Genomic DNA, 24,726 nt, shown 5'->3' on the forward strand with positions numbered 1-24,726 from the left:
CAGGGAGTTCAGGGCAAGTTGCTGGAGCAGAGGGTGTGGGCTTCTGTCTGCGAAGTCCTGGGACCCCGCCCAGGCCAGGGGAGAGCCACCAGCGCTCTAGGGGCTCAATGTCAGCCTCAGGAGGGGCCGGGGAGAAGGGACTCCATTCAAACAAGGTTTTTAAAAAAGTGTTCTCTCTCTTTTACTTTGAAATAATTTTATGCTCATAGAATATTGCAAAAATAGTCGAGTTCCCAAACAGCCCACCCATAGCCACTTAATGTTTACATCGTATATGCCGTACTATAATTAATCAACCAGGAACTTCAAGTTGATAAAATATTACTAATCTACAGGCCTTATTTGAATTTTACCGGTTTTCCCATTAATGTCCTTTTTCTGGACCAGGATCCAGATTGCCTTGGGTGGGTCTACCAGGCTTCTCCACTGTAAGGTTACTGTTTCCCCTTCGGTAATTAATAGATATCTTCTGGGAAAACACTTTGATACTATATAATTCCGCTGTTTCTCATCATCCTTTCACCCACTAATCTTAATATCCATTAATGGTTCTTGTCTGTAACCGTCATTACTGTAACGTTTGCCTAATGGAGATTTTCTATTTTTACCACTTCTTCTGTATTTATTAATTGTCATTCTACTCCTGCTCTCCCCTTTATTTATTCAGTATTTATTGATGTCAGTATAGATTCATGGGTGTTTATTTTATTTCCCGGGTTATCCAGCACCGTCATTAGTTTGCTGTTCAGACGGTCCCAGCTTCGGCGCTTGGGTGCTCCTTCAAGTTGTCTTTTTGACCCCATCATGTTTTTTTAATGATTTAATTTATTTTAGGGGCAGCTGGGTGGCTCAGTCAGTTAAGCGTCTGCATTTGGTTTGGGTCATGATCCCAGGGTCCTGGGACCAAGCCCCTCGTCAGGCTCCCTGCTCAGCTAGGAGTCTGCTTCTCCCTCTCCCTCTGCCTGCCTCTCCCCCTGCTTGTGAGCTCTCATTCTCTCTCTGTCAAGTAAATAAATAAAATCTTTTTAAAAAGATTTTTATTTAGGGGCGCCTGGGTGGCACAGCGGTTAAGCGTCTGCCTTCGGCTCAGGGCGTGATCCCGGGTTATAGGATCGAGCCCCACATCAGGCTCTTCTGCTATGAGCCTGCTTCTTCCTCTCCCACTCCCCCTGCTTGTGTTCCCTCTCTCACTGGTTGTCTCTATCTCTGTTGAATAAATAAATAAAATCTTTTTTTTTAAAAAAGATGTTTATTTAGAGAGAGAGCGTGCACGCATGAGCAGGGAGAGGAGCAGAGGGAGAGAGAATCTCAGGCAGGCTTCACGCTCAGCTTGGAGCCTTACGCAAGCTTGATCTCAGGACCCCAAAATCCTGACCTGAGCTGAAATCAAGAGTCGGATGCTCAACCAACTGAGCCACCCAGGCGCCCCACGATCCCGTCATTTTTAAAGCACTTCCTTACTTTCTGGTGCCATGAGATGTTCCCAGCTTATATTTTCTTTGCCCTACCTCGGAATCAACCATCCTCCAAGGAGCCCCGGTGAAGCCAGTATTTTGCCACTAGAAAGTATTCAGAGGTATCATGACTTTGGAAATAAGGTTGTAGGAAAGCACGTGTGTGAAGTTCAAGAACAGGCAAAACGTCTTCATGGTTTACATCAGGTCACGGGTTGTGGAGGGAGTATTGACCGCAGAGGAACATGAATCTTCTGGGGCCCAGAAACTGTTCTCTTATCTTGATCTGGGTGGTGGCTACACGTGTAAGAATCACCCAGCTGTACACTTGAGATTTGTGTAGTTACTGTATGCAAGTTGTAGGCCTCACTGAAAAAGTGAAAAAAAATAATGACAGCAGGGTGCATGATGGAAGGGTCCATGGTACATGGTTCAGTTTGCTGTGAGGCCACCATTCCACCATTGAAAGGTTGGGAGGAAACTAAATGACGGAGGAAAACAAACTAACACTAAAATCTTCCTACTAAATAGGCAGTAGGCCATGTAAAAATTACCCAAAATGAAATGGATAAATGCTTCCTTTCTCACATAGGAATCTTGGTATTAAGTGAGGATCTTGATGTTATTTGCCTCCTGGGTGCTTGAAGGAAAAAGGGTGACCATAGGATTTAGGGCTGCGGTTGTGAGGTGGCCTGCAAGAGGCTGTGTGACACCGGGTGTTGGGTCGTGAGCGGGGATGGTGGCACACCCTTCAGTGGTGGCCGGAGAGAGTGAGGTCTGCCATGGATGTGAGCACCCTAATTGCAGCTGGCAGGTCTCCCACACCCAGCCGTGCACTGCCGGGGGGAGGGGGAGGGGGGAGGCTGGATGCTTCTCTCTCCCCCAGCTGTGAGCCTAGAGAGAGCTCTGTCTGCCCAACGAGGCCCGTGGAGGTCTCTCGTTGCCACCACAGGCCTTCGAAGGAGGAGGTGAGCAAAGGGGACTGTCTGGGAACCCCGGTTGAGCAGGTGGGAGCTGGGAGGCCTGCCACCCCACTCAGCGCTTCCCCGCGCTTGCCCCTGGCCTGCACTTTGCTGGGTGCCGTCTCCCTGGAGGTGAGGTAGGGAGAGGACGTTGCAGCTGCGGCCAGCCGGGCAGAGACCCGCCGTGGAAGAGTTTCCCTGGCAGAGGAGCGGCCAGAGCCGAGGCCCTGCAGAGGTCGGAGGTTGAGGTGTTGGAGGAGGGAAGAGGCAGCGAGAAGGCAGTGGGGCTGGAGTGTCACCGGGGCAGAGGACAGGGCTGCAAGACCTGATTCTGGAGGAGCCCGTGAGGAGACCGTGCTTGACCCGAAATCAGGGGGAAGCTTGGACCCCCTTTCCTCGCTGTATGCATAGCCCCAGCCCTAAAGCCTGGCCCCGGAACGTCTGGGCATTCACTCACACTGCCAGCTCTTCGTGGAGATGGGATGAGGACCGGCGCCTCGGTCCCACCTCTGAAGGCCAGCAGAGAGGCCTAGGGAGTCGCAGGGGGGCGTATGCTCCCCGGTTCAGTGACAGAAGCATAGCAGCGAGAGTAGTCTTTCCTGCCCCTTTGCCAAGGCTGAACCTGGAACGTTAAACAAGCCTGGAGAGCCACAGAATTTGGTCACCGGAAAACCCGTTTTTATGTCTGGCACCCGGTGGCGAAGTACACCGTCAGGGACAGGTTACGGGCGTCAGGCCGGAGGGGAGGCTTCCCGGAGCAGGTTGACCTGTCAAAGCGGGAAGGACAGCAGATGGTCGAGGGGGCTCTGTGAGTACCGAGCGTGTGGCAGGCCCTCTGTGGGTCAGCGCACCACCTCATCCTGACACCAGAACAGAAGGGGCTGCTGGAAGGGAGAAGGGCAACACCTCCGAGAATCAGCAATCCAGTGTGCATTTAGAAGAACAGGAGTTATGCTGAACTGTGGGTACTTGGGGAGAAAAGTGTGTGCAGGACACTTGTGCGGGCCGGCGGCATGGTGGGGGCAGCTTCCTGGAGAACTGGACGCCGGTCCCCTCCTCGTCTGTGAGCATTCTGGGGGACACCTGGTGACTGTGGACGAAGAGGACAAGCAGGTTCCCAATAGCAGTGGTGTGCACGCAGTCTTTGATCCCATTTGCTCCATCAGTGTCCCCGAGCTGCCACAGCCCCTAGAAGAATGGAATGTAGTAGAGCAAGTCCAGGTTCAGGTGAACCGCCCTGAGAACACGGCGGCCGTGGCCTTCATACCCATCCTCCTGCACCGCAGCACGGCCACCCGTATCAGCCTGTCCATCAAGGTCCGGCTTGGGTGATCCCTACCCCAGCATTTCGAGAACAGCATGCACGTGACACCGGGGATCCCTGCCTTGGAGCGTGCAGCGTACAGGCAGTAAGGACGGAACTGGGTGGCGGCGACCCTGGAGAGCGCCCATCTGCTGGGGGTTGTACACCAGTGACCTCCGGCCCGCTCCTGAGCCCGGCTTCCGGCCCCCAGCCCCACCCAGGGCGGGCTCATGGCCTCGGTTTCTGGAATCCCTGATAATGATAAACCAACATTTTGTATTTTATAATAAACCCTTAATTTGTATTAAAAAGAAAGAAAGAAAATGTGTACTGAGTAAAGTAACCCACAGGAAGCCTGAAAATGGTTCCACCGTAATTAGTGCATCTAGGAAAAGCATGTGTGCCGAGTATTTACGCAGGCACCTGAGTAAATAAATGCCTGCTCACCCACCCCACAGTCTACAAAGTCACCTGAGGAAAAACAGCATCTCTGAGAGGCCACACGAGCATGGGACGCCACAAGCTGTTAGGCAGGTGCCAACAAGGCTCCGAACCGGTTTTGAGAAGCACTGTGCGGGGGACTCCACGGACTAATAATCAGAATTCCTTCACACAAAAAGGGAAGCGACAAGGGAGTCAGTGGGGCCAGCTGATGGCTCTAAAGCAAAGTGGCAGCCGGTCTGAGAAGCTTTGCTTTTATCCTGCAGAAGACAACCTTGGAGACATTCCTATTCCCAAAGTGTCTTTTGTGGGAGGCAGGGCAGAGTTGTTCAGTGCGACGGGTGTCCCAGGCCGAAAGAACTGACTGTGAGGAAATCCCCTCAGCCTGACGACACCCACCCACCACTTCTGCAGGAACTCAAGGGTAGGATTTCAGAATATTGTCCAACGCAGGCCCCATCCTTACAGACATCGAGCGAATTGTTGGTTCGACTCCTGCCCTGAAGAAGAGTTCAGAGGGAACCCTGGGAACTAAAGGTCTTTCGCCCAAAGCAAGCTGGCGTGAGAAGGGGCGTGGTGGCTCGACATAAAACAAGCCATTGAGGGGGACTCAGCACGGCCTTCTCTGATGGGAAACTTGCTAAACGCACTTAGGGAGAAAACCAATGAATAAGGTCAACTCACAAAAAGTTTACATTCAAGGATGTGTTTTTGCAAGATTATATTGTAACCAGGGGAATTGTTTCGCTACCTCGCTGATTCTCAAAACGGGGGACTTGTTCTAAGTACTACTTACTTGGCTGAGAAAATATTTTCACATGCCTGAACACGCTTTACATTTGCAAAGGATGTCCTATATAGCCAAGTGCTTCTACGCACAATATCTATTTATTAGTGTGTATTTTACGTGGTCTTTAAGTTCTTCTGCTGTTAATCATTACACGTCCTGTCTTTGGTTGTGCTTGGTTCTTAACATTGAGCAAAATCGAGCAGCTCTTCTGCATTTCCTTCAAATGGCCTCTGCTAGGACTTCCTTTCTTTTTGTCCTGCTACGTTATGCCCCACTTCTCTCCTCACTCCGGGGCAAGCAGCATATACTGTAGTGGTTATGAGCACAAGCTCTAGAGCCAGAGTGCCTGGTTCAGATTCCAGCCCAGCACTACTCTGTGGCCCTGGGCAAATTCCTTAATCTCTGTGCCTCGATTTCCTCATCTGTAAAATGGAGATAATATTATGCATCTCATAGAGTTGACGTGAAGATTAAAAGAGTTACTAGAGAGCACATGTAAAGCACTGAGAGCCCCACCTGGTACCTCGTAAATGCTCGGTAAATGATAGCTATCACTGTAATGATTATTATCCTTGATGTTCTCCCCCTTCAGTTCCTCCATCTAGTGGAGATTCTTTTTTTTTTAAGATTTTTTTTTATTTATTTGTTTATTTATTTATTTATTTGACAGAGAGAGACAGCCAGTGAGAGAGGGAACACAAGCAGGGGGAGTGGGAGAGGAAGAAGCAGGCTCCTAGCAGAGCAGCGAGCCCGATGCGGGGCTCGATCCCAGGACCCTGGGATCACGCCCTGAGCCAAAGGCAGACGCTTAACGACTAAGCCACCCAGGCGCCCCTATTGGAGATTCTTTAATGGGTTTCCCCTGTACCTTTTCCTTACAGGGTTTCTTTGGTTATAATGTCTCTCCCTTCTCCTTTGGCCCCCTTACCTAATTATTGTCTCCCCCACCTCCCATGGCTCCAGTACCTTTTCCTTTAGGATCTACGGATTCTCAGCCAGTACCTAGGTCAGGCCCTTTTCTGCTGTTTTAGCCATTTCCAGCTTTTCTTTGGTCCTTTCTCATTAATTCGGAGCTGCTCTCTGCTGCTTGCCCCATAAGCTGTCATGTCATAGCTGTAGTGTTTCATTCAACTGCATATGGCTAGTGCTCCCATGAGCTGGCTCTGTAGCAAATCTTCAGTTATTCCCTGCCCCAACAGTATCTCTTCTCTATCCCGATATAAAAGCACCTGACTTGTGATTAACACCTTCTTCCCACAGCCATTGGGTTTCTACTTCTTTTCTACTATCCCAAATTTATCGATGCCTTGGGCAGGGTTTCCCATTGATGCAGCCCTATGATAAAGGATGCCGTTCCTAGAAATAGCCACTAGGTGGCAGAGTGCTTCCTCATGGCGTGCCTCACTGCTTGGGGGCGGCACACAGGGGTGTTACCTTGGCCAGGGGTAGAATTATTTCAAGGCTTCTGGGAGATTTCTAGCAAGGTTACAGGAATTGGCAATTATAGGTAGATGCTATCCCAGCAAAGGATATCCTCTTCTAGAGAGATCACTCCTTTGTTATCAATTGTGCAAGCATTTGCATTCATTATAGAAAATTTAGAAATATCAATAAGCAAAAAGAAAAAATCAAGTACCTAAAATCTTACCACACAAATCTTACCACGTATTTCCTTCCAGACATTTCGCCATGAAAATCTATACAAATAAATACGTGTTCTGTGTATATAACCATTAATGTAACCAGTTTATATACTCTGTTTTGTAATCTCTTTTTACTACTTTACAAAATAAGGTGGATATTCTATCATGTCAAAAACTGTAAATCTACATTTCCCCCATTTTTTTACATTTTACACATTACATGAGTACATGCCTGTACAAAAATTGTGAGAACATTAAAATAATGAATTGGCTACAGGATATTTTATTTTATAGAGGCACCTGGGTGGCTAAATCAGTTGGGCGTCTGACTCTTGATTTCAGCTCAGGTCGTGATCTCAGGGTCACACCAGGCTCCGCACTCAGCGTGGAATCTGCTTGAGATTCTGTCTCTCTTCCTCTGCCCCTCCCCGTCTCGCTCTCTCTCCCTCTCTCTAAAATAAATAAATCTCTTTTAAAAGGGTGTTTTAGGGGCACCTGGGTGGCTCAGTCGTTAAGCGTCTGCCTTCGGCCCAGGGCATGATCCCAGGGTTCTGGGATCGAGCCCCGCATCGGGGTCCCTGCGCCGCTGGGAGCCTGCCTCTTCCTCTCCCACCCCCCTGCTTGTGTTCCCTCTCTCACTGGCTGCGTCTCTCTCTGTCAAATAAATAAATAAAATCTTAAAAAATAATAAGAAGGGTATTTTATTTTATAGATATATCTTAATTTATTTAATGAAAGGTCAGTGTCTGCATAACATCTAGGGGTTGCCTTCCTTGGGATCTCACTGTTAGGCCGGCATCCCAAATATGCTTTTATTCCTTTAAGAGCTTTTCAATCCCTGTAGTGGTAACTCCACACCTGGTTGCCCACTGGAATCTTTGAAGAAGTGTGGTTGCCAGGTCCCACCCAGGTTTTTAGAATCCAAAACTCCAGGGATGAGGCTTGGGCCCAAGTATTTCTAAGAGTTCCTATAGTCTAAGAGTTCCTGTTCCCTCTCTCACTGGCTGTCTCTCTCTGTGTCAAATAAATAAATAAAATCTTTTTAAAAATTTTTATTTATTTGACAGAGTGAAGGAGCGAGCTGGGGGAGCAGGAGAGGGAGAAGCAGGCTCCCCGCTGAGCAGGGAGCCCGATGGGGGGCTCCATCCCAGGACCCTGAGATCATGACCTGAGCCAAAGGCAGATGCCCAACCAATTGAGTCACCCAGGCGCCCTGGAAGTATAAGAATTCTTGTTGTCCGTGGTGTGAATCAAGAGAAGGGCAAGCTGCAGGAGCAAGGGACTTTAACTTAGGGTCTACATTTAGAAGTCAGGAGATCCCTAGAAATGAATGGAAACATAATTTCAGCTTTATTTTCAATAACCCCAAACTCAAAAGTTAGGATTTCCTACAATAGTGAATGTAGCCAAGAAAGCACAGTAATATTTGTGGTACCTTCTTTTGTCACTTGTTACTGGAATTTTCATCTCCTATGAAGTTGTTACAGATATCTCAAAACATCGTGTCCGTTACTACTTTCAGACAGTGGTAGTTATTTAATCTGCCATTAGATCTTGTTCTAGAATCTATTAAGCACATCTGTGGTGGTATTATAAATCTGCTTAAAAATATTTTGATGACTGTTCCAATTTAACTGGGCTCCTTTGTGATACTGTGTATTTTATGTATTTAAAACCGTCATTCAGAGAAGGGATCCATAGGCTTCTCCAGAGAGCCAAAGAGTGTGAGGTACAGAAAAGGTGAGGACCTCTGCCAGAATTAGGATAAAAGTTGACTCCCTGGGGAGGATGCTGGCCAAAAGATGCAGTGCCTTTTCCTGTTCCAGTGGGGATGGGGACACTTGGGCGAAGGGACAGGAAGCAGGAGGGAAGAATCAGAGGGGCCAGAGGGCAGGATTCATGGGGGAGGGTGTCGTGCTCCAAGGGTAACTTTTTTTTTTTTTTAAGCTGAGATTAAAAACAAAAACAAAAAGACAAGGTGGACCCAGAGCAGAGGCCAAGACAACCCACGGAGAATCGTTGACCATGAGAAAAGCACACTCCAGCCTTGTTTAGATTGGCTAACAGCGCTTTTAAAAACAAAGTTAACATCTGGGTGGGTTGAGTGATGGGTGTGGTTGAATGAATTTCAGTAACAATGTTGGGATGGTAAGAGGTGGTTACCTGCAGGGTTTGGAAAGAGAGAAAGTGGATGCCGGCCACCAAAATGGGTACGGAGGAGAGGCGTGAACATATACAGAGAAGCATCCAGCACGATTCCTTCCTCACTGTGTTCCTCCCGGGGCTTCACTACCATTTTGACTTAAGCCTTTGGGTTCTGTTCTTAGGCCTGGAGATATTAGGGAAAAGGGTTACAATTAGCACAGTTTGTCTGATAAGAGTATTCAGTGCTGGTGGAGATATAGGGAAATGAGCATTTTTCTGGAATGCATTTTCTGAATGAGTGTTAAGTACCTTTAAAATGTTCATGTTCTTTGACACAGTAATTTCATTCCTAGGAATTCAGCCCAAGGAAATCATCTAAAATATGGCTCTATGCACAAGGCTGTTCATTATAATTTCATTATAATGAAAAACCAGAAATAATTAAGTACTCAAAACAGGAAGATGTAAATTATGGTACATCTGCATCGTGAGAAATTCTTTGGCCATGAAAGTCTCTATGAGGAGTTTTTAATATTAGAGGAAATGCTTATGATAAATGCTAAATAGATTCAAAATTACATAGAGAAAACATTTCAACTATGGAAAATGTGCAGGAAAAGGAGTGGAAGGAAATATGCCAAAATGTTTAAAAGTGACTTCCTCTTGATGCTGAAGTTATAGGTAATTTTCTGCGTTTTTACTTTTTACAAAACTATCACAGAATGTGTATTACTGTAGAGAAAAAGTTCCACCACAGAAGTAATATATAAAATCTTTATTGTTGGGGCGCCTGGGCGGCTCAGTCGGTTAAGCATCCAGCTTCTGGTTTTGGCTCAGGTCATGATCTCAGGGTCCTAAGATCGAGTCCCTTCCCTGCGTCTCTGCACTCAGCGGGGAGTCTGCTTGAGATTCTGTCCCTCTGCCCCCCACCTCCTGTACACTCACTCTCTCTCTGGAATGAATGAGTACGTCTTTTAAAAAAAACAACTTTACTGTAAAAATTGAAAACACAGGGCTCAAATGATACAGAAGTATAAGGAAGAAAGTGAAAGGCTCTCATCCCTGGAGGTAACCACTGTTAACGGTTTGCCTCCTCACCTTCTAAATTTTTTCTATACATATGTGCTTATACATATACAAATATATTGTGTTTTCTCATTTACGTGAGTGAGATCATACTTTTTCTCCAACACTTTTCTTTCTTACTCCTAAAAATGGCTTCAGTACTTTTCCACCTCGGTGCGTGTAGTCCTACTTCATTTGTTCTCTGTGCTGCCATGACGTGGATAATCACGGTTTATCTAACGATTCCCCACTATTTGAAGCCGCGGTGCACGCGGCGAAAGCCTTTGCGCGGGACTGCGAATCTTCCCTTAGGACCAGGACGTTGAGGTTGAGTCGCGGGATCAAAGGCCATGCGCATTTCTGATTTTGATAGATGCAGCCTGTGTGTGTTAAGATGATATAAACTTGTCTCCTGTAACCAAGACCCTAGAACAGCAGTGGCTTCAAACAAGATAGTTGTTGACTTCTTGTTTAATTCCTAGTCTAAGCTTCAGCTGTCCGCGGCTTACATTCCGCCTCCAGAGCGACAGGGACGGGGATCTCTTCTGTCTCATTGCTCTGCCGTCTCCAACATATGGCTTTCATCTTATGGTCTGAGATGACTGCATCCACTCCTCCATCCATATCCACTTTCTGGGAAGTGGGGAAGGAGAGGTCTAGGGCAGAACTGGGAACTTACACTGTCCCGGAATTGGGATCTTAATCCTGTTGGCCGTCCCTAGCAGTGATGTGCCCCAGGCAGCCTTGTGCACGGCTAAGTGTCTGTTTCCACTGAAAACTACAAAACAAGTTCCCAGCAGCGGGGCGGGCCATAGGCTTTCTGCACATTACCTGTTCGTATTGCTCACTTGTTTTTCCATCTGGTGGTTTTATCTCTTACTGATTTGTAGATGCTCCTTTTCGATTATGGATAGTAACCTTTGGTCTTTCAAAGGTGTTACAAAATATTTTCTTAAAGTCAGTTTCTTATATTTTAACCAGGTTTTCGGCATCTCTTGACATATTGATGTTATATGTAATCAAGCCTGCCCGTCTCCTTATGTCCCTGGGTTTTGTCTTGCTATTATAACTTTTATAATCAGAAAAATAAGACGGATATTCAGTTCAGAAAGAGAGACAGAGGCACCTGGCTGGCTCGGTCAGTAGAGCATGCAACTCGTGATCTCAGGGTTGTGGGTTCAAGCCCCATGTTGGGTGTAGAGATTACTTTTTTTTTTATTAAAGATTTATTTATTTGAGAAAGAGCACTAGAGAGAGAGCAAGCACGAGTGGGGGGCAGAGGAAGAGGAAGAAGCAGGCTTCCCACTGAGCAGGGAGCCCGGGGGGGAGGGGGGCTCGATCCCAGGACCCTGGGATCACAACCTTAGCCAAAGGCAGACACTTAACCAACTGAGCCACCCAGGCACCCCGAGGTGTAGAGATTACTTAAAAATAAGTATAAGTAAATAGACTTAAAAAAAAGAGGGGAGGGAGAGAACGTGAAACGGCAGCAGCAACACGGGAACTAAATTACAGAGACAACCTCTCATTCTCTTTTTATTCTAATATCCTCTGTAATAGGCTGTCTCTCTGGAGCTGCGTGAGGGCCCTGGGCTTTGAGAATGGAGTAGGACTGAGATAGGTAGAGGAGCAAAGAGAAGGTCTCCCAGGTTAAAGGAACAACGTAAATTAAACCTCAGAGGCACAAACAAATCTGGCTGAAAGGGACCTAGCTGCAGAGGCATGTGCACTGGGGACGTAGGAAATAAGCTAGTCAGGTAGGTCGAGAACGGTCTTTGGAGAACAGGGCTAAATACGGGGATTAGAAGTAAACACTGGCATTAGGAGAAATATGGCAAATGGAAAAGGATATGCGTTTATGAATATGAATAAAGGGATTTTTTTAAATAAAGGTGTTTTCTTTTTTTAAAGGAAGCAAATTAAGTGTCTAACAAAAGGCAAATGGTTGAGTAAATTAGGGTATAGCCGCATGATGGAATACTAACACTGAGAACAGTCATTTTTGAAGGCTGCATGGAAAAACACTAAAATTATAAGAGCATGATTAAAAAGCATATAAAAAATCATAACGATGATTACAGCTATTTAAAGAAATATGTGTGTGAAAAAAGAGCCTGAAAAGGAAAACTTGGGAATAAAGAGAGGTTATTTGGATGATGAGTGATGATTTTTCTCTTTTTCGATGTCTTTATTTGTTGGTGTCGTTCTCTGTTCATAATATTTTTAAAAGAGGCAGGTGTTAGTGGATATGAGAGAATCAACAGAGGCTTTTCAAGACTTCCTGAAGGTGACCTGGGAGCTGGGGGCTGAGTGCTGCTTGGGAGGAAGGAGCCCGACCCTGTGGGATGTGTGATCCCGGAGGAAGGGACCCCCTTCTGGGGCCTGCTGGTCCCTTGGTCCATAGTCCCGGGAGGATAAAACTTCTTTTCTTGCGTCCCAGGGTCTCCTGATGCTGCTACAAAACCTGCCTACGATACACTGGGGCAACGAAGAGGTCGGGCTGCTTCTCGCCGAGGCGTACAGACTGAAGTACATGTTTGCCGACGCCCCTAACCACTACCGCCGATAGGTGCTGTCTCCCCAGGGGGACCCAGACTGTCCCCATCTCTGATGGCGATCTGATCACTGTGGCCACTGTGCGAGCCGTGGACTCCGGCCAGGAACCACTCCTGCTGTAAAAAGCTCACACCCGCCGCCCAGGTCTTAACTCCTCGGCGCGCCTGTCCACCACTCCATGTCTCTGGATGTGTTTCTCGGACCATTATCAGTATTCCATGACATGTGGACGGGCCCAGCTCTGGGAGAGGACAGGAAAGGACGTACAGGGTTGTCTGCCCCTTTACAAGAAACTGGACAAAAGAAGGGGAAGGCTCAGGGTCTCAACTCACATTGTCCCTACATGGACGGACTATCTCTCGCCCTCCGGCCCCAACCGATGCCGTTGCTTTTTGTGACATAGTTTGATTTGATCACAGGTCAAAAAACGCCTTATGTTTTCAGAAGACTCCTGGTCCCTCCCCCCCGCTCCCCAGTTCCTAGCCCTTCCCCTTCTGCCCTGGTCTGAGCCAGTGAGGGGTAGCTGGAGACTGCTGTTCTCGGATGGAGGAGGCACTGATGCTTACAGCTCTGGGGAGAGGCCTGCACCCAAGGGCTAGGAATTTTATTTCTCCTTTCCCACCAGATGTCTGTGTGTGTATGTGGGTGTGCACACCCATCAGCATTTCGTTCCGTGTCTGAATGTATGTGTCCACACTAGCACCGTCACCACCAGCTGGGAAGGGCCCCGGTGACCAGGTCCACAGGCCAGGCGTCCCTTGAGAAGGATCAGGGCAGGGGAGGGAGAAGGGGCTTTATACCTCTCCACACCCTTTTCCCATGATGACCCACTCCAAGATATTATGTGTAAATTGTGTTATTATGTATATGGGGAAAGATGTACAAATATATGTCCTCTTTGTAGCAGATATGATTTTATATTTATAATGTGCATCAACATGTGAAAGCAATCTTGGTCACTAGCACAGATGAAGTTGCCAGGCCGGCGGGTCTGGCATTTCCCGCTTGGTTTCTGGGTACCCTCCTGTGAGGGGGAGAATGTGAGTCTGCCAGAGCGAGCGTCGCCGAGCAGATGGACCTGCTTTGACAACCGGTGGCAGCTGTCCCAGCATCAGTGTCTCAGAGTTCTTCTCTCTTCCCTCCCCACCCCTCCCCGGGTCTTTGTGGAACACCTGCCCGACTCCTTCCCCGTGTTGGGCAGACGGAGCCCCCCACCTCTCACCCCGAGAGAGCGCCTCCCAGAGGGGTGCCTACCGAGGCAGAAGCCCTCCTGCATGTTTTCAGCCCCTCCCTTTCCCCAGGAGGCTGGGGAGAGCTTTTGATTTTCCGTTTTAACTCAGCATCGTGTTCAAGACAGAAGCTGTGACTGACTCATCAGTGCCAAGGAAAGGGGTTTTCTGTGTCTCCCTGGGGTTTGGGCTCTTCTCAGAGGCATCCAGTGTCCCCCCCCCCCCAACTGTCACCACCATACCCCACACAGCTCGTGAGATGGGTGACGCATGTTTGATTTCTGGAGTTCCGTAGTGGGGGGCAGGGAGGATGGTGGCGAGCAGCTGTCCCTCTCCTGGGAAGCCGGTCAGTGTCCCCGGCGGGTGACACCCTTGAGTCTGCCAGCGAAGCTCCACCGCGCTGGCTCGTTCCATCTCTTATTGGAGCTGTTTCTCAGGCGTTCTTCCTAACCCTCTCCTCGTCCCCTTCGTTGTGCCTCAGTAGTCTCCTTCTCAGAGCGAGAGGGCTGTGACCCTCCCCTCAGCCGGACTAATTCAAGAAAGACACTTGTGTTCCCAAGTGGTGGTTTTATTTTTTTAGTTTTTATGTTTGTATGGAAATTGTGGATAAAGTGAAAGAATTGTAAATAAATAGCGTATTCCCTCCTCCACTGCTGATTTTTCTCCCGTGGATTTGTGTAACGTGGAGCCTGAGGCAGCCCCTTTTCTCGGCTTTTTCTTGCTGATATTAGTAAGTATGGGGGACACGTTTTCTGTAGGGCAAGCGGGGGATCAACAGAAATCCGAAGGCAGTCTCAGAGGACAGAGGCCCTGCTCTGTGATCCTGTAGGAAGTACAGAATGAGGCCCAGGCTGCCTCACCAGGTGCTAGGCAGGCCCTGTGGTAGACACGTGAGTGGTTTCTTCACCCGGAACTTCTTCCTAGGACTCATTCGAGCGTGTTGCTTGTTTTCAGTAATTAGGAGCTATATTAGGATTCAATTCAGCGACATGCAGCAGAAGCCAAAAAATAATTATGGCTTACACGGCAGGGGAACTTACCGGGCGCCTGGGTGGCTCAGTTGGTTAAGCGTCTTGACTTCAGCCCACGTCAGGATCTCAGTGTCCCGGGATCGAGCCCCGTATGGGGCTCAGTGCTCAGTGGGGAGTCTGCTTCTCTCTCTCAAATAGAAAAATAAAATCTTTTTTAAAAAAAAGAAAAGAACACCAATACGGGGCTCAGTGCTCAGTGGGGAGTCTGCTTCTCTCTCTCAAATAGAAAAATAAAATCTTTTTTAAAAAAAAGAAAAGAACACCAATACGGGGCTCAGTGCTCAGTGGGGAGTCTGCTTCTCTCTCTCAAATAGAAAAATAAAATCTTTTTTTAAAAAAAAGAAAAGAACACCAAAGGAATTTACTTCTCCCTCCAATGCAAGTCCAAAAGTAGGCCGGCCAGGGCTAGTGTGGTGGGTCTGATTTACAAAATCTTTAGGAACCTGGCCTCCTTCTCTGGGTCTTCATAGGGAAGATGGCAGCTGGCCCTCCAGCCACTGCATCCACTTGCCAAGCCACAGGATGGATAAAGAAGGGACAAAGAAAAAGGAATGAAGGAAATGTGTCAGCACTGTTTTAAGGAATGTTCCAGAAAGCTGCCCCATAATACCTCCTTTTACAACTCACCAGAACTTCATCCCATGGTAGGTCACACCTAGTTGCAAGCGAGGTTGGACAAGTAGTCCGCCATATGCCTGGCTCAAAGTCAACAAGCGTTGCTCTCGACAGTTCTAGGTATTTTAAAGAAACTCACAGCAGACGTTTACCATGTATGTACCTGCTTCACTCCTGAGCTCCAGCTTCCCCCTGACACTGCTTTCCCTTCTGCCTGAAAAACTCTTTTTTTTTTTTTTTAAGATTTTATTTGTTTATTTGACAGATAGCAGGAGAGGGAACACAGGCAGGGGGAGTGTGAGAGGGAGAAGCAGGCTCCCGCGGAGGAGCCTGATGTGGGGCTCGATCCCAGGACCCTGGGATCACGCCCTGAGCTGAAGGCAGATGCCTAACAACTGAGCCACCCAGGCGCCCCTGCCTGAAAAACTCTTGAGCAATTCTCCTAATGTTCCCTCATCTGAGAACGGTCTTTGTTTTGCCTTCAGTCCCGAATATATTTTCTCTAGACATAGTTATTTTCCTTCAGCACTTTAAAGCTGTTCCCCTCTCTCTTCCAGTTTCTGATGAGCACTCCTCAGACCTCCTCTTCCTCCGCCTCTCCCCCAACCTCCCTGCGCACTCTCTCTCTAAAATAAATACACCAAGTAAATAAATACCACTTAGAGACCTTTCCTTCAATTCTTTGGGTATATACCCATAATGGTCCAGAAATTGCTGGACCATCTGGTCATTCAATTTTTGATATTCTGAGAAACCACCATGGTTTTTCTCAGACTGCTTTTAAGATTTTTTTTCTTTTTTTTGGGTTTTAGAAGTTTATGTATCTGTGGGCTTGTTTGTTTGTTTTTGGAGTTGTGGGGTTTTTTTGTTGTGTTGCATTTATCCTGTTTGGGGTTTGAGTTTCTTTTCTTTTTTTTTTTAAGATTTTATTTATTTATTTGACAGAGAGAGAGGGCAAGTCTACAAGCACAGGGAGCTGCAGGCAGAGGGCAGAGGGAGAAGCAGGCTTCTCGCTGAGCGGGGAGCCTGACGCAGGGCTCGAACCCAGGATCCAGGATCACAACCTGAGTCGAAGGCAGATGCTTAACCCACTGAGCCACCCAGGTGTCCTAGGGGTTTGAGTTTCTTGAATCTGTAATTTTATGTCTTTCCCCAAATTTAAGAAGATCTCAGCTACTATTTCTTCAAATATTGATGTATTTTTCTGTACCAATCTCACCCCTCCCTTGGGACTCCAATGATAGGAATGTTGGACCCCTAGTTCCTCAAATTCTGTTTCATTTATTCACTATTTTTCCTTTCTGTTCTTCAGATTAGGGCCTTTCTCTTCATCTGTCATTAAGTTCATTGACTCCTTTTCTGTCATTTCCATTCTACTATTAAGCCCATACAGTGAATTTTTATTTTGGATATTGTGGTTTTGGATTCTAACATTTCCATTTGGTTCTTTTTATAGTTTCTGTTTCTCTACCAAAAATTTCTCTTTTTTTCCCCCTTCATTTCAAGTGTGTTTACTTTTACCTCATGGAGCATAAGTGTAATACATGTTCTACATTTTTGTCTGGCAGTTCCAACATCTGGGTCATCTTGGGGTTGGCATCTTTCAATTGTCTTCCCTCTAAAAATGAATCACCTTTTTCTAGGTCTTTGGGTGTTGAGTCATTTTGGATTGTATCCTGGGCATTTTGAATTTTACATGTGAGAATCTCAGTCTTCTTAAAATCCTCTAGAGCAAGAGTTAGCAAACTATGACTTGTGGGCCAAATCCAACCCTCTTCCTCTTTTTATGAATAAAGTTTCATGGAAGCGCAGCAGTAGTTACCCTTTTACGTCTGCCTCAGGTTGCTTTGACATTACAATAGCAAGAGTTGAGTAGTCCTGATAGGCTGTCTGGCCCACAGCCCCGAAAATATTTACTATCTGGCCTTTTATGTAAAAAGTTCCAGATCTCTGCTCTGGAAAACACTGACTTTGTTTGTTTTGTTCTGTTTTGTTTTGGTGTCGTAGGCAATCAACCCAGTTAGGTTCCACCTGCAGGTTCTCTCTCACCTTCTGTGGGCCATTGTTCCAGGGTCATCTCAGGGTTTCAGAGGCTTTGCCATGCTGGGTTTGTTTTGACCATGCAAAACTTGTGCCAGTTCATACACAGAATTGGGATCCCCTTCTCCAGCCGGCTTCTTTCTAGGATCCCCCCTATACTCTCTGGCTCACCGGTGCTCTGTCTCCTAGTCAGTGAGCCAGAATGACAGCGGTTCTCTGGAAATTTCTGCTGCCCATGCTAATGCCAACACTACTGCACAACTGAGTCCTGCCCTTGGGGCAGGTCTGGGAGAGAGAGGAAAAGAATTAATCGTAATTCCTCCCCACCCACTGTCTGGCCGCAGGGACGATTTTCTCAAAAAAGTGTCTGGTCAGAGAGATGTGGTTTGTGACATAAGAGATATATATTTGGTCTCTGCACCCAGTCCCTGACACAGAACTCCCCAAACCCTTGGAATTTCCCGAGTGATAGGAGCATCTTTTGTTCACCTCATCTTTTGAGGTGACTCATGGTGAGCTCCCGGATAGCTTCACGATGGGGTGGGGCGGCTTGTCACCAGAAAGACCAAGCGGTGATTGTAAGCTTGGAACTTTCAGCCCCACCCTCTGGGCAGGGGAGAGGGGCTGGAGATCGAGTTAATAATCAATATGGCTATGTGATGAAACCTCCCTTAAAAACCCTTACCAAAGAGGGGCGACTGGGTGGCTCAGTTGGTCCAAGCATCTGCCTTCAGTCAGGTCACGATCCCAGGGTCCTGGGATCAAGCCCCATGTCAGGCTACCTGCTCAGTGGGGAGCCTGCTTCTCCCCCGCCGACCCCCCCCCGCCATTGCTCGTGCTCTCTCTCTCAAGTAAATAAATACAACCTTAAAAACAACAACAGCAACAACAACAAACCCTTACCAAAGAGGTTCACAGAGCTTCTGGGCTGGTGAACACATCCATGTGCCAGGAAGAGCGACGCACCCCAACTCCACAGGGACAGAAGCACCCGCACTCAGGACCCTTCCGGACCTCACCTTACGTACCTCAGCTGGGTGTTCCTCTAGGATAGGCCAGTAAATATAAGTGTTTCTCTGAGTTCTTTGAGCCATTGTGGCCAATTATCAAACCCGAGGAAGGGGTTAAGGGAACCCAATTTGCAGCCAGTTGGTCAATATACCAGTGATGACCTGGGCACATGACTGGCGTCTGGAGTAGGGACAGTCTTTGGGGACTGAGCCCTTAACCTGTGGGTTCTGTGCTAGTTCCAGGTGGTGTCAGAATTGGACCAGCATCCTGGTGGCGTCCAGAGAGCCGGAGAATTGGTTGATGTGGGAAAACCACCCCCACATGTTTGGTGTCAGAAGTGTTGCGAGTAGAGTAGAAGAAACAAGAGTTGTTTTCTTTTAGGTTTCTCTCAGTTTTTTGCTGCCTCTGCTGCTGTAAGGCCCCTTACCTGGGACCTCCTCTCCAGTCAAAGCTGTGAGAGAAAAGATGGAAACATTTTGAGAAACGCACCCCTTACAGATAGCTTCTTCAAGCTTGGACTCCTTCCCTAATTTGCTGGTTGTTCACTTTTCAGAGTCCGGAGGTAGTTCTATTTTGCCCAGCATGTTTAGTCGTCATTAGTGGCGTCACTGGAGAGAGACTGCGGTGGGCTTACTCCATCTCGTCTAGCACCAGAAATCCTCCGAAGGTTTTCCTCCACAACTTACAGTAAAAAACACGTTATACATTGAGCCCGGTACCCAAACACAGACACACACAGGAATAACGAACATTTCACAAACAGTCTGTACCCTTCCTATGGGTGGTGGCCTCTGACCTGTTCTATTGTATTCCATTTTTCAAAAATGCTGATCAAGACTCATTACCGAGCATTAGCTTGTATTTGAAAAACACAGCTCTGCATGTGACTACTGAAATGGGAGAGAGAAGCCTGCCGCTAGCTGAAGTAAACTTGAGCACCTTTCAACAAGTCCTGAATAATAAATATCACAGCTGATAATGCAATAAATTTGTAAGTCAAAAAATGTGAAGCGAATTGCATTATAACCTTGGATTGTAGAACTCAAGGTTCTCCGTGTGAGAAACATTCCCTCTCCCTCCTCCCGTTCCCCAACCCTAGACAAAGGTAAATTGAATTGGGGGTTTCTGCTATTTTGTAGTCCAAAAATAGCCAACTCAGAGTGATAGGATTCAGTTGTAAGTCACCCCAAGCCTATTTTATAGTAGGCATCTGATACCTTGTATTAGTTGCAAAATAAACAGCCTGAAGCCAACTCTGTAAGGAGAAGAAAACAAGGCAGTAATTATTGATCGAGTCCCACTGCCTTCTTTCCCTCCGTCTTGCCTACCTCCTCCTTTCCTCCCTCCCTCTCCCCTCGAGAAAATCAGCCGGGTAATGAATATGTGAAGTGGGCACTGATCTTGGCAAGTTAAAGGGAGCGGACGCTTAAAGGAACAGCCAGACCCCCAACCCAAAACACATGTGGGAGTTTCCTACAGTCCTACTTTCACGGACCTCCAAAACATCCACCTTAGTTACTGATTAAGATGCCTCCAGAATAAACTTGACGCCTCATTGTACGCACTTCCAAAATATAATAAACTTACTTAAAGCGATCAGAAATACCTTACAACTGTATACTTAAAACACCATGTTTACACAAAATAGCACTTAATACACAAGCTGTCCAAAGCAGATGGTCCCTTTCCCCTCCTCACTTACTTCTGGTTTTCTAAAACATTTCCCTGTCAAAAATAAAAAGGCATCTTTCCCTGATTCCTTCAGTATAGAGTCTTACAGGTGGGGGTGGGCAGAGAAAAGATGGTAGAATTAATGAGGCAGAAAAAAGAAAGAGTGAGTGAGAATGTGGAGCCAAGAACCCCCCCCACCCCCTCACACACACACACACACACACACACACACACACACACACACACACACACACACCCAAGGCTGGATTACTCCATCTGGGATCTGACCTCCCCCCAGACACCCTGACATCCCCCAAGTCTAGAGAATCTATGTGTGTTCACTGCCCACCCCACCCCCAAGAAGACTAAATGCACCAGGCTATTGAAAAGTTGGCCTGTGATCTCAGGATCAGAGAGTCCCGAAGAAGAAACACAGGACTTTGCTTGCGATGCTACATCAAGACCCCTTTCTTTGCTCAATCTTTTGAAAACATAATAAAAAAAAGCTCTGCTTCACCCTTATTGAACCTCACCGAGGGGAACCACACTTCGAATCAACGGGCACAGCTGTGCCTCCAAAATGGATCGACCCTTGCTCACCGAGGGAACTGTTTGCTTTAGATATTTTTAAAAACCCATCTTGCTTAAAGACGGCTAACAGAAGTCTAAAATTGATGGAAGGGATTTCTAACTTTATAATAAACCAATTTAAAGAGGGGAAGATGTCTTGTGTTCAGGTCTTTCGGACGAGAGCGCAGAGGCGGCCCAGGGAGAGAAACCTGACACCTGCCGGAGGAGGTTTCCGCGGAAGCTGCTGCCCCACGTTCGGTGATGGCAGCCCGCAGTGACCGGGTGCTTACTCCGTACCAAGCAACACGATCCTGCAGGAATTCGCCGGAGTAATCCTCCTCACAATCCTGTGTAGGTTGAGCGTAATCCTTATCATCACCCTTCTCTTATGAGTGGGGAAGCTGAGGTTTGAAGAAGTCAAGTAACTTGCCCAAGGTCTCACATCTAGTAAGTAGCAGAGCTGGGATTTGAAGTCCGGCAACCTGGCTCCGAACTCCACACGCCTCACCGCCAAGCCACAGTCGCCTCTAAGGTTCCCACTGAATTAAGGGCTGACTTTACACAAAAGCCACAGAGTGAGCAAAATGGGATCTCTTGTACTCCATCCTTCCCCCACCTCTAGTCCAGGGAGATAAACAGAAAGGAAACGGGAGAGCGGAAGAGAGAGCTTTGCTACGATCATCACTTCAGTTCGTAAGCTCGGGTTCTAAAGTCTGCCGGAGACAGCTGTGCACCAAAACTCATGCTTCCCTTTCCATACAATAGAGTGGTTTCGGGGAACTGGCTGATCAACCAGGGATTACATTTCCCGACCTTTCCTGGAGCTAGATGGGGTCATGTGACCGGTTCTCTCCAAGAAAATGTGAGCAGAAAGAAATGTATGTCACACTGGGGACAAGACAGTTAAGAAGCAGGTGAGCCTTCTCCATTCTGCCTTCCCCTGTTTTGCTTTGTAGAGGCAGAGGACTCCAAGCCCTGGGGATGAGGGGACTCTAAGCCCCCCAGGATGGAAGAAGTCTGAGTTCCTGAATGACTCAATGAAAGGCTGTCCACCAACCTGGAACACTGCACTGGACAATTATGTGAGTAAGAAGTAAACTTCTACTGTGCTCAACCACTGACATGTGGGGTTTGTATGTTACAGCAGCTAGTATTACCCTAACTGATACAGAAACAGATAAACCGATGACCGCCCAGCCACCCTCCCCCACACTTTCCTGTTGCAGTTCTGTGTTGCTGGAGAACAAAATCCCCCAAACCAAGTGGTTTAGCACAAGCATTGCATTATGCTCACAGACTCTGGGCAGGAACTCGGGGGGCACAACAGGGGTGACAATTCAGGGATCACTATTCCACGAGGCCTGGGGCCTCGGCTGGAAAGACTCAAGGGCTAGGGGTGACTCACTATTGGGAGCCACTATCCTTTAGGGGCACCTTCATTCCCATGTCTGGAGTTGATGCTGGATATCAGGTGGGACCTCACTTGGAGCTGTTGTCAGGAAGCCTACATGTGGCCCCTTCATGTGTTTGTTCTCCCCACTTCCTTGTGGGGACTGCGTTCCAAGAGCATCCCAAAAAGGCTGGGTGGAAACTGTGTCATCTTTTATGGCATGACATCACTTCTGCTGGTGTCGCGTATCCACCTAGAGTCCAGGGGAGGAAACGTCAATGCCGTCTCCCGATGGAAGGAGAGTCAGGGCCCCATTGTAAGGGTGTGTGGGATGGGAGATCTTATAATCATCTTGGAAAACAGTCTGCCCCTCTTCCTTTCCATAGTTCTCCCTTTCCTTTCCCTTCCTTCTTCTTGCCCTGTGCTTCCTCCTCCTCTTCTTGTTTTCTTTTCCCGCTTCCCCAAGCCTTTCCACTGTCAAGCCTTTCTAACATTCCTCAGCTCTGTTAGATTCACATGGAGCATCTGTAGTAAGACAGGTGTCAGATCCAGATCCAGATAACACCCTACTTCCTTTTCTGCATCCCCCCTCTCTTTCCCCTTCATTTTTCCCCTCTTGAGGTGGGCATAAGGCAAGGTTTCCCGACCTTACCACTATTGGCATTTTGGATTGGATAATGTTCGTTGTGAGGCTGTCCTGTGATTTGTAGGACGTTTCACAGCATCCCTGGCTTCTAATCACTAGATGCCAGCAGCACCCGTGCCCCTGTCAGGACAATAAAAAATGCTCCCAGGCAGTGCTAAATGTCCTGGGGGGGGCATTGCCCCTAATTGAGATTCACTGTTGTAAGTGAATAGACAGGGGAGATGGAGTTAATAAAATCCCCACATCTTAGAAGGCAGTATCTCCAAACTGTTTGACCAAGCACTCTTAGCAACAAAAGGAGGGCTGAGGATACAGCCCAGCATATGCATATTTATTTGTATAAAGTCTATATATATCCTCTGCATTGTCCTTTTATGTAAGTATAAAATAGCCACAAAAGTGGACTTTTTTTTTAAAGGGCGGGATAAAAACCTAAGTAGATATCCGAATATATTCTTCCCACAAGCAAATGGGTCATCTTGTGTACTCCCTGGGGTATGGCCATTCCACCTTAGAGACCACTGCTGGGCTGTAATGAGTGCAGCCTTTGGGGCTAGATAGGTCCAAGCTCATAACCCTGGCTTCAGTTCCCAGCACTGCCATTTACTAGTTGAGTTACGTTTAGTCAGTCAATAAAAATGTCAGGAATACAATTGAAAACAAGACATAACTCTCAAGAACCTCATGGCAAGGAGACCTCGGGCAACCCAATAGTCTCAGGCTCCTTATAGGTAAGTGGGGATATCTGGCAGCATGGTAGTGAGGATCAAGTAAGATAATAAATGAGAAGCATATAATGGGTACTCATAAATGGTACCTACTAATTCACCGTAGGGGTACTAGTGATAACGAAGGACTGGAAAGAGCCAAACTGTATATCATTCAAGGACTGATTGCAGAAACAAGAGTACATCTCCACGAGGGAGTCACACACGGTTGTAAAGAGGAAGGAGGAATATAGATCTACCCGGCTATGGAGTGAGCTCCAGGATATGTGGTTAAATAGAACAAACAAGGTACGGGGAAGGGTCAAGTAGATGAAGCCCAGGAGACTTTTTAGGGCGATGAAACTATTCTCTATGATGCTACACTGTGTGACACTACGCATGCGCCAGAACTCATGGGACTTTGTATACAAAGTGAGCCTCTAGGTCTATGAAGTTTAAAAGATCATTGTAGGAGGTCAGGGGATCCTAGGTAGAACGCTGACTGTGACAAAAGACTCTAACTATGGGGCGCCTGGGTGGCACAGCGGTTGAGCGTCTGCCTTCGGGTCAGGGCGTGATCCCGGCGTTATGGGATCAAGCCCCACATCAGGCTCCTCCGCTATGAGCCTGCTTCTTCCTCTCCCACTCCCCCTGCTTGTGTTCCCTCTCTCGCTGGCTGTCTCTATCTCTGTCAAATAAATAAATAAAATCTTTAAAAAAAAAAAAGACTCTAACTATGAAATAATCTCTTTGAAGAGGATAGGGGAAAGAGCGCTGACCTAAGTAACTTTGAAAATGAACGAAGTAAGACTAAAAGTCAAAGACTCGTGCGTAAGGAGTGTACTCCAGTTGATAAAGTGTCTCCCACGGGTGTATGGGTTAACAATTCTGAAAACACTATATGTATACCGGAAATGACGATAAAATAAATGGATGGCAAATTGTGGGAGCCAGGCTGTTCAGTTTTAGATAAGTTTACAGATAAGTAAAGGTGGGGGATGACTGGAACGATCCAGGGGCCAGGTGGTAATGCATTAGAGTTGTAAGCCATCAGTAAGCACACATTCAGCTTTCCAATGGAGATATATGTGTTACTACATACATACATACATACATACATACATACGAGTGCATACATACATCATAAACATTCATAGATACAGGGATATGGAGGAGTTAGTATTCATACAAGTATTTACTTCCCTATCAGCTGAAAGCATCTAGAAGCAGTAACATTCCAGTGGCAACAAGCATACTTAGTGTCTGGGTCTTGGTTTTTAATACCATCTCCAATAAAAGGAAGCAGAGCTCTTGGAGAAATGGCTGACTCTAGGTCCAGAGCACCTGTGCCAGAAAGTAAGCACATGCTCTGTAAAGTACAATGATGGAAGTATGTCAAAGGGACAATGTAGCAAAAGTAGGAATAATTTGAGCAACAAAATAAAGTGGTATTGGAT

The 24,726-nt window shown here is 47.1% G+C and overlaps 1 protein-coding gene across 4 annotated transcripts in view; it reads left to right on the top strand.

Annotated features, from left to right (window-relative positions):
• TBC1D22B (TBC1 domain family member 22B) overlaps positions 1 to 14,238 on the top strand; it is a 74,217-nt gene extending 59,979 nt beyond the window's left edge. For 2 of the 4 annotated variants that reach the window (XM_087858202.1, XM_087858203.1), the window contains exon 13: positions 8,541 to 12,235. In XM_087858202.1, coding sequence (XP_087714328.1) covers positions 8,541 to 8,648 — 108 coding nt within the window. In that variant the 3' untranslated portion in view covers positions 8,649 to 12,235. The other 2 variants (XM_045786328.2, XM_045786329.2) reach the window with 2 other exon arrangements.
• Positions 14,239 to 24,726: the final 10,488 nt, after the last annotated feature.

Source organism: Ursus americanus, chromosome 32 (assembly GCF_024610735.1).
Source record: "Ursus americanus isolate L20-20 chromosome 32, mUrsAme1.1.p, whole genome shotgun sequence".
NCBI classification, from domain to species: Eukaryota; Metazoa; Chordata; class Mammalia; order Carnivora; family Ursidae; genus Ursus; species Ursus americanus.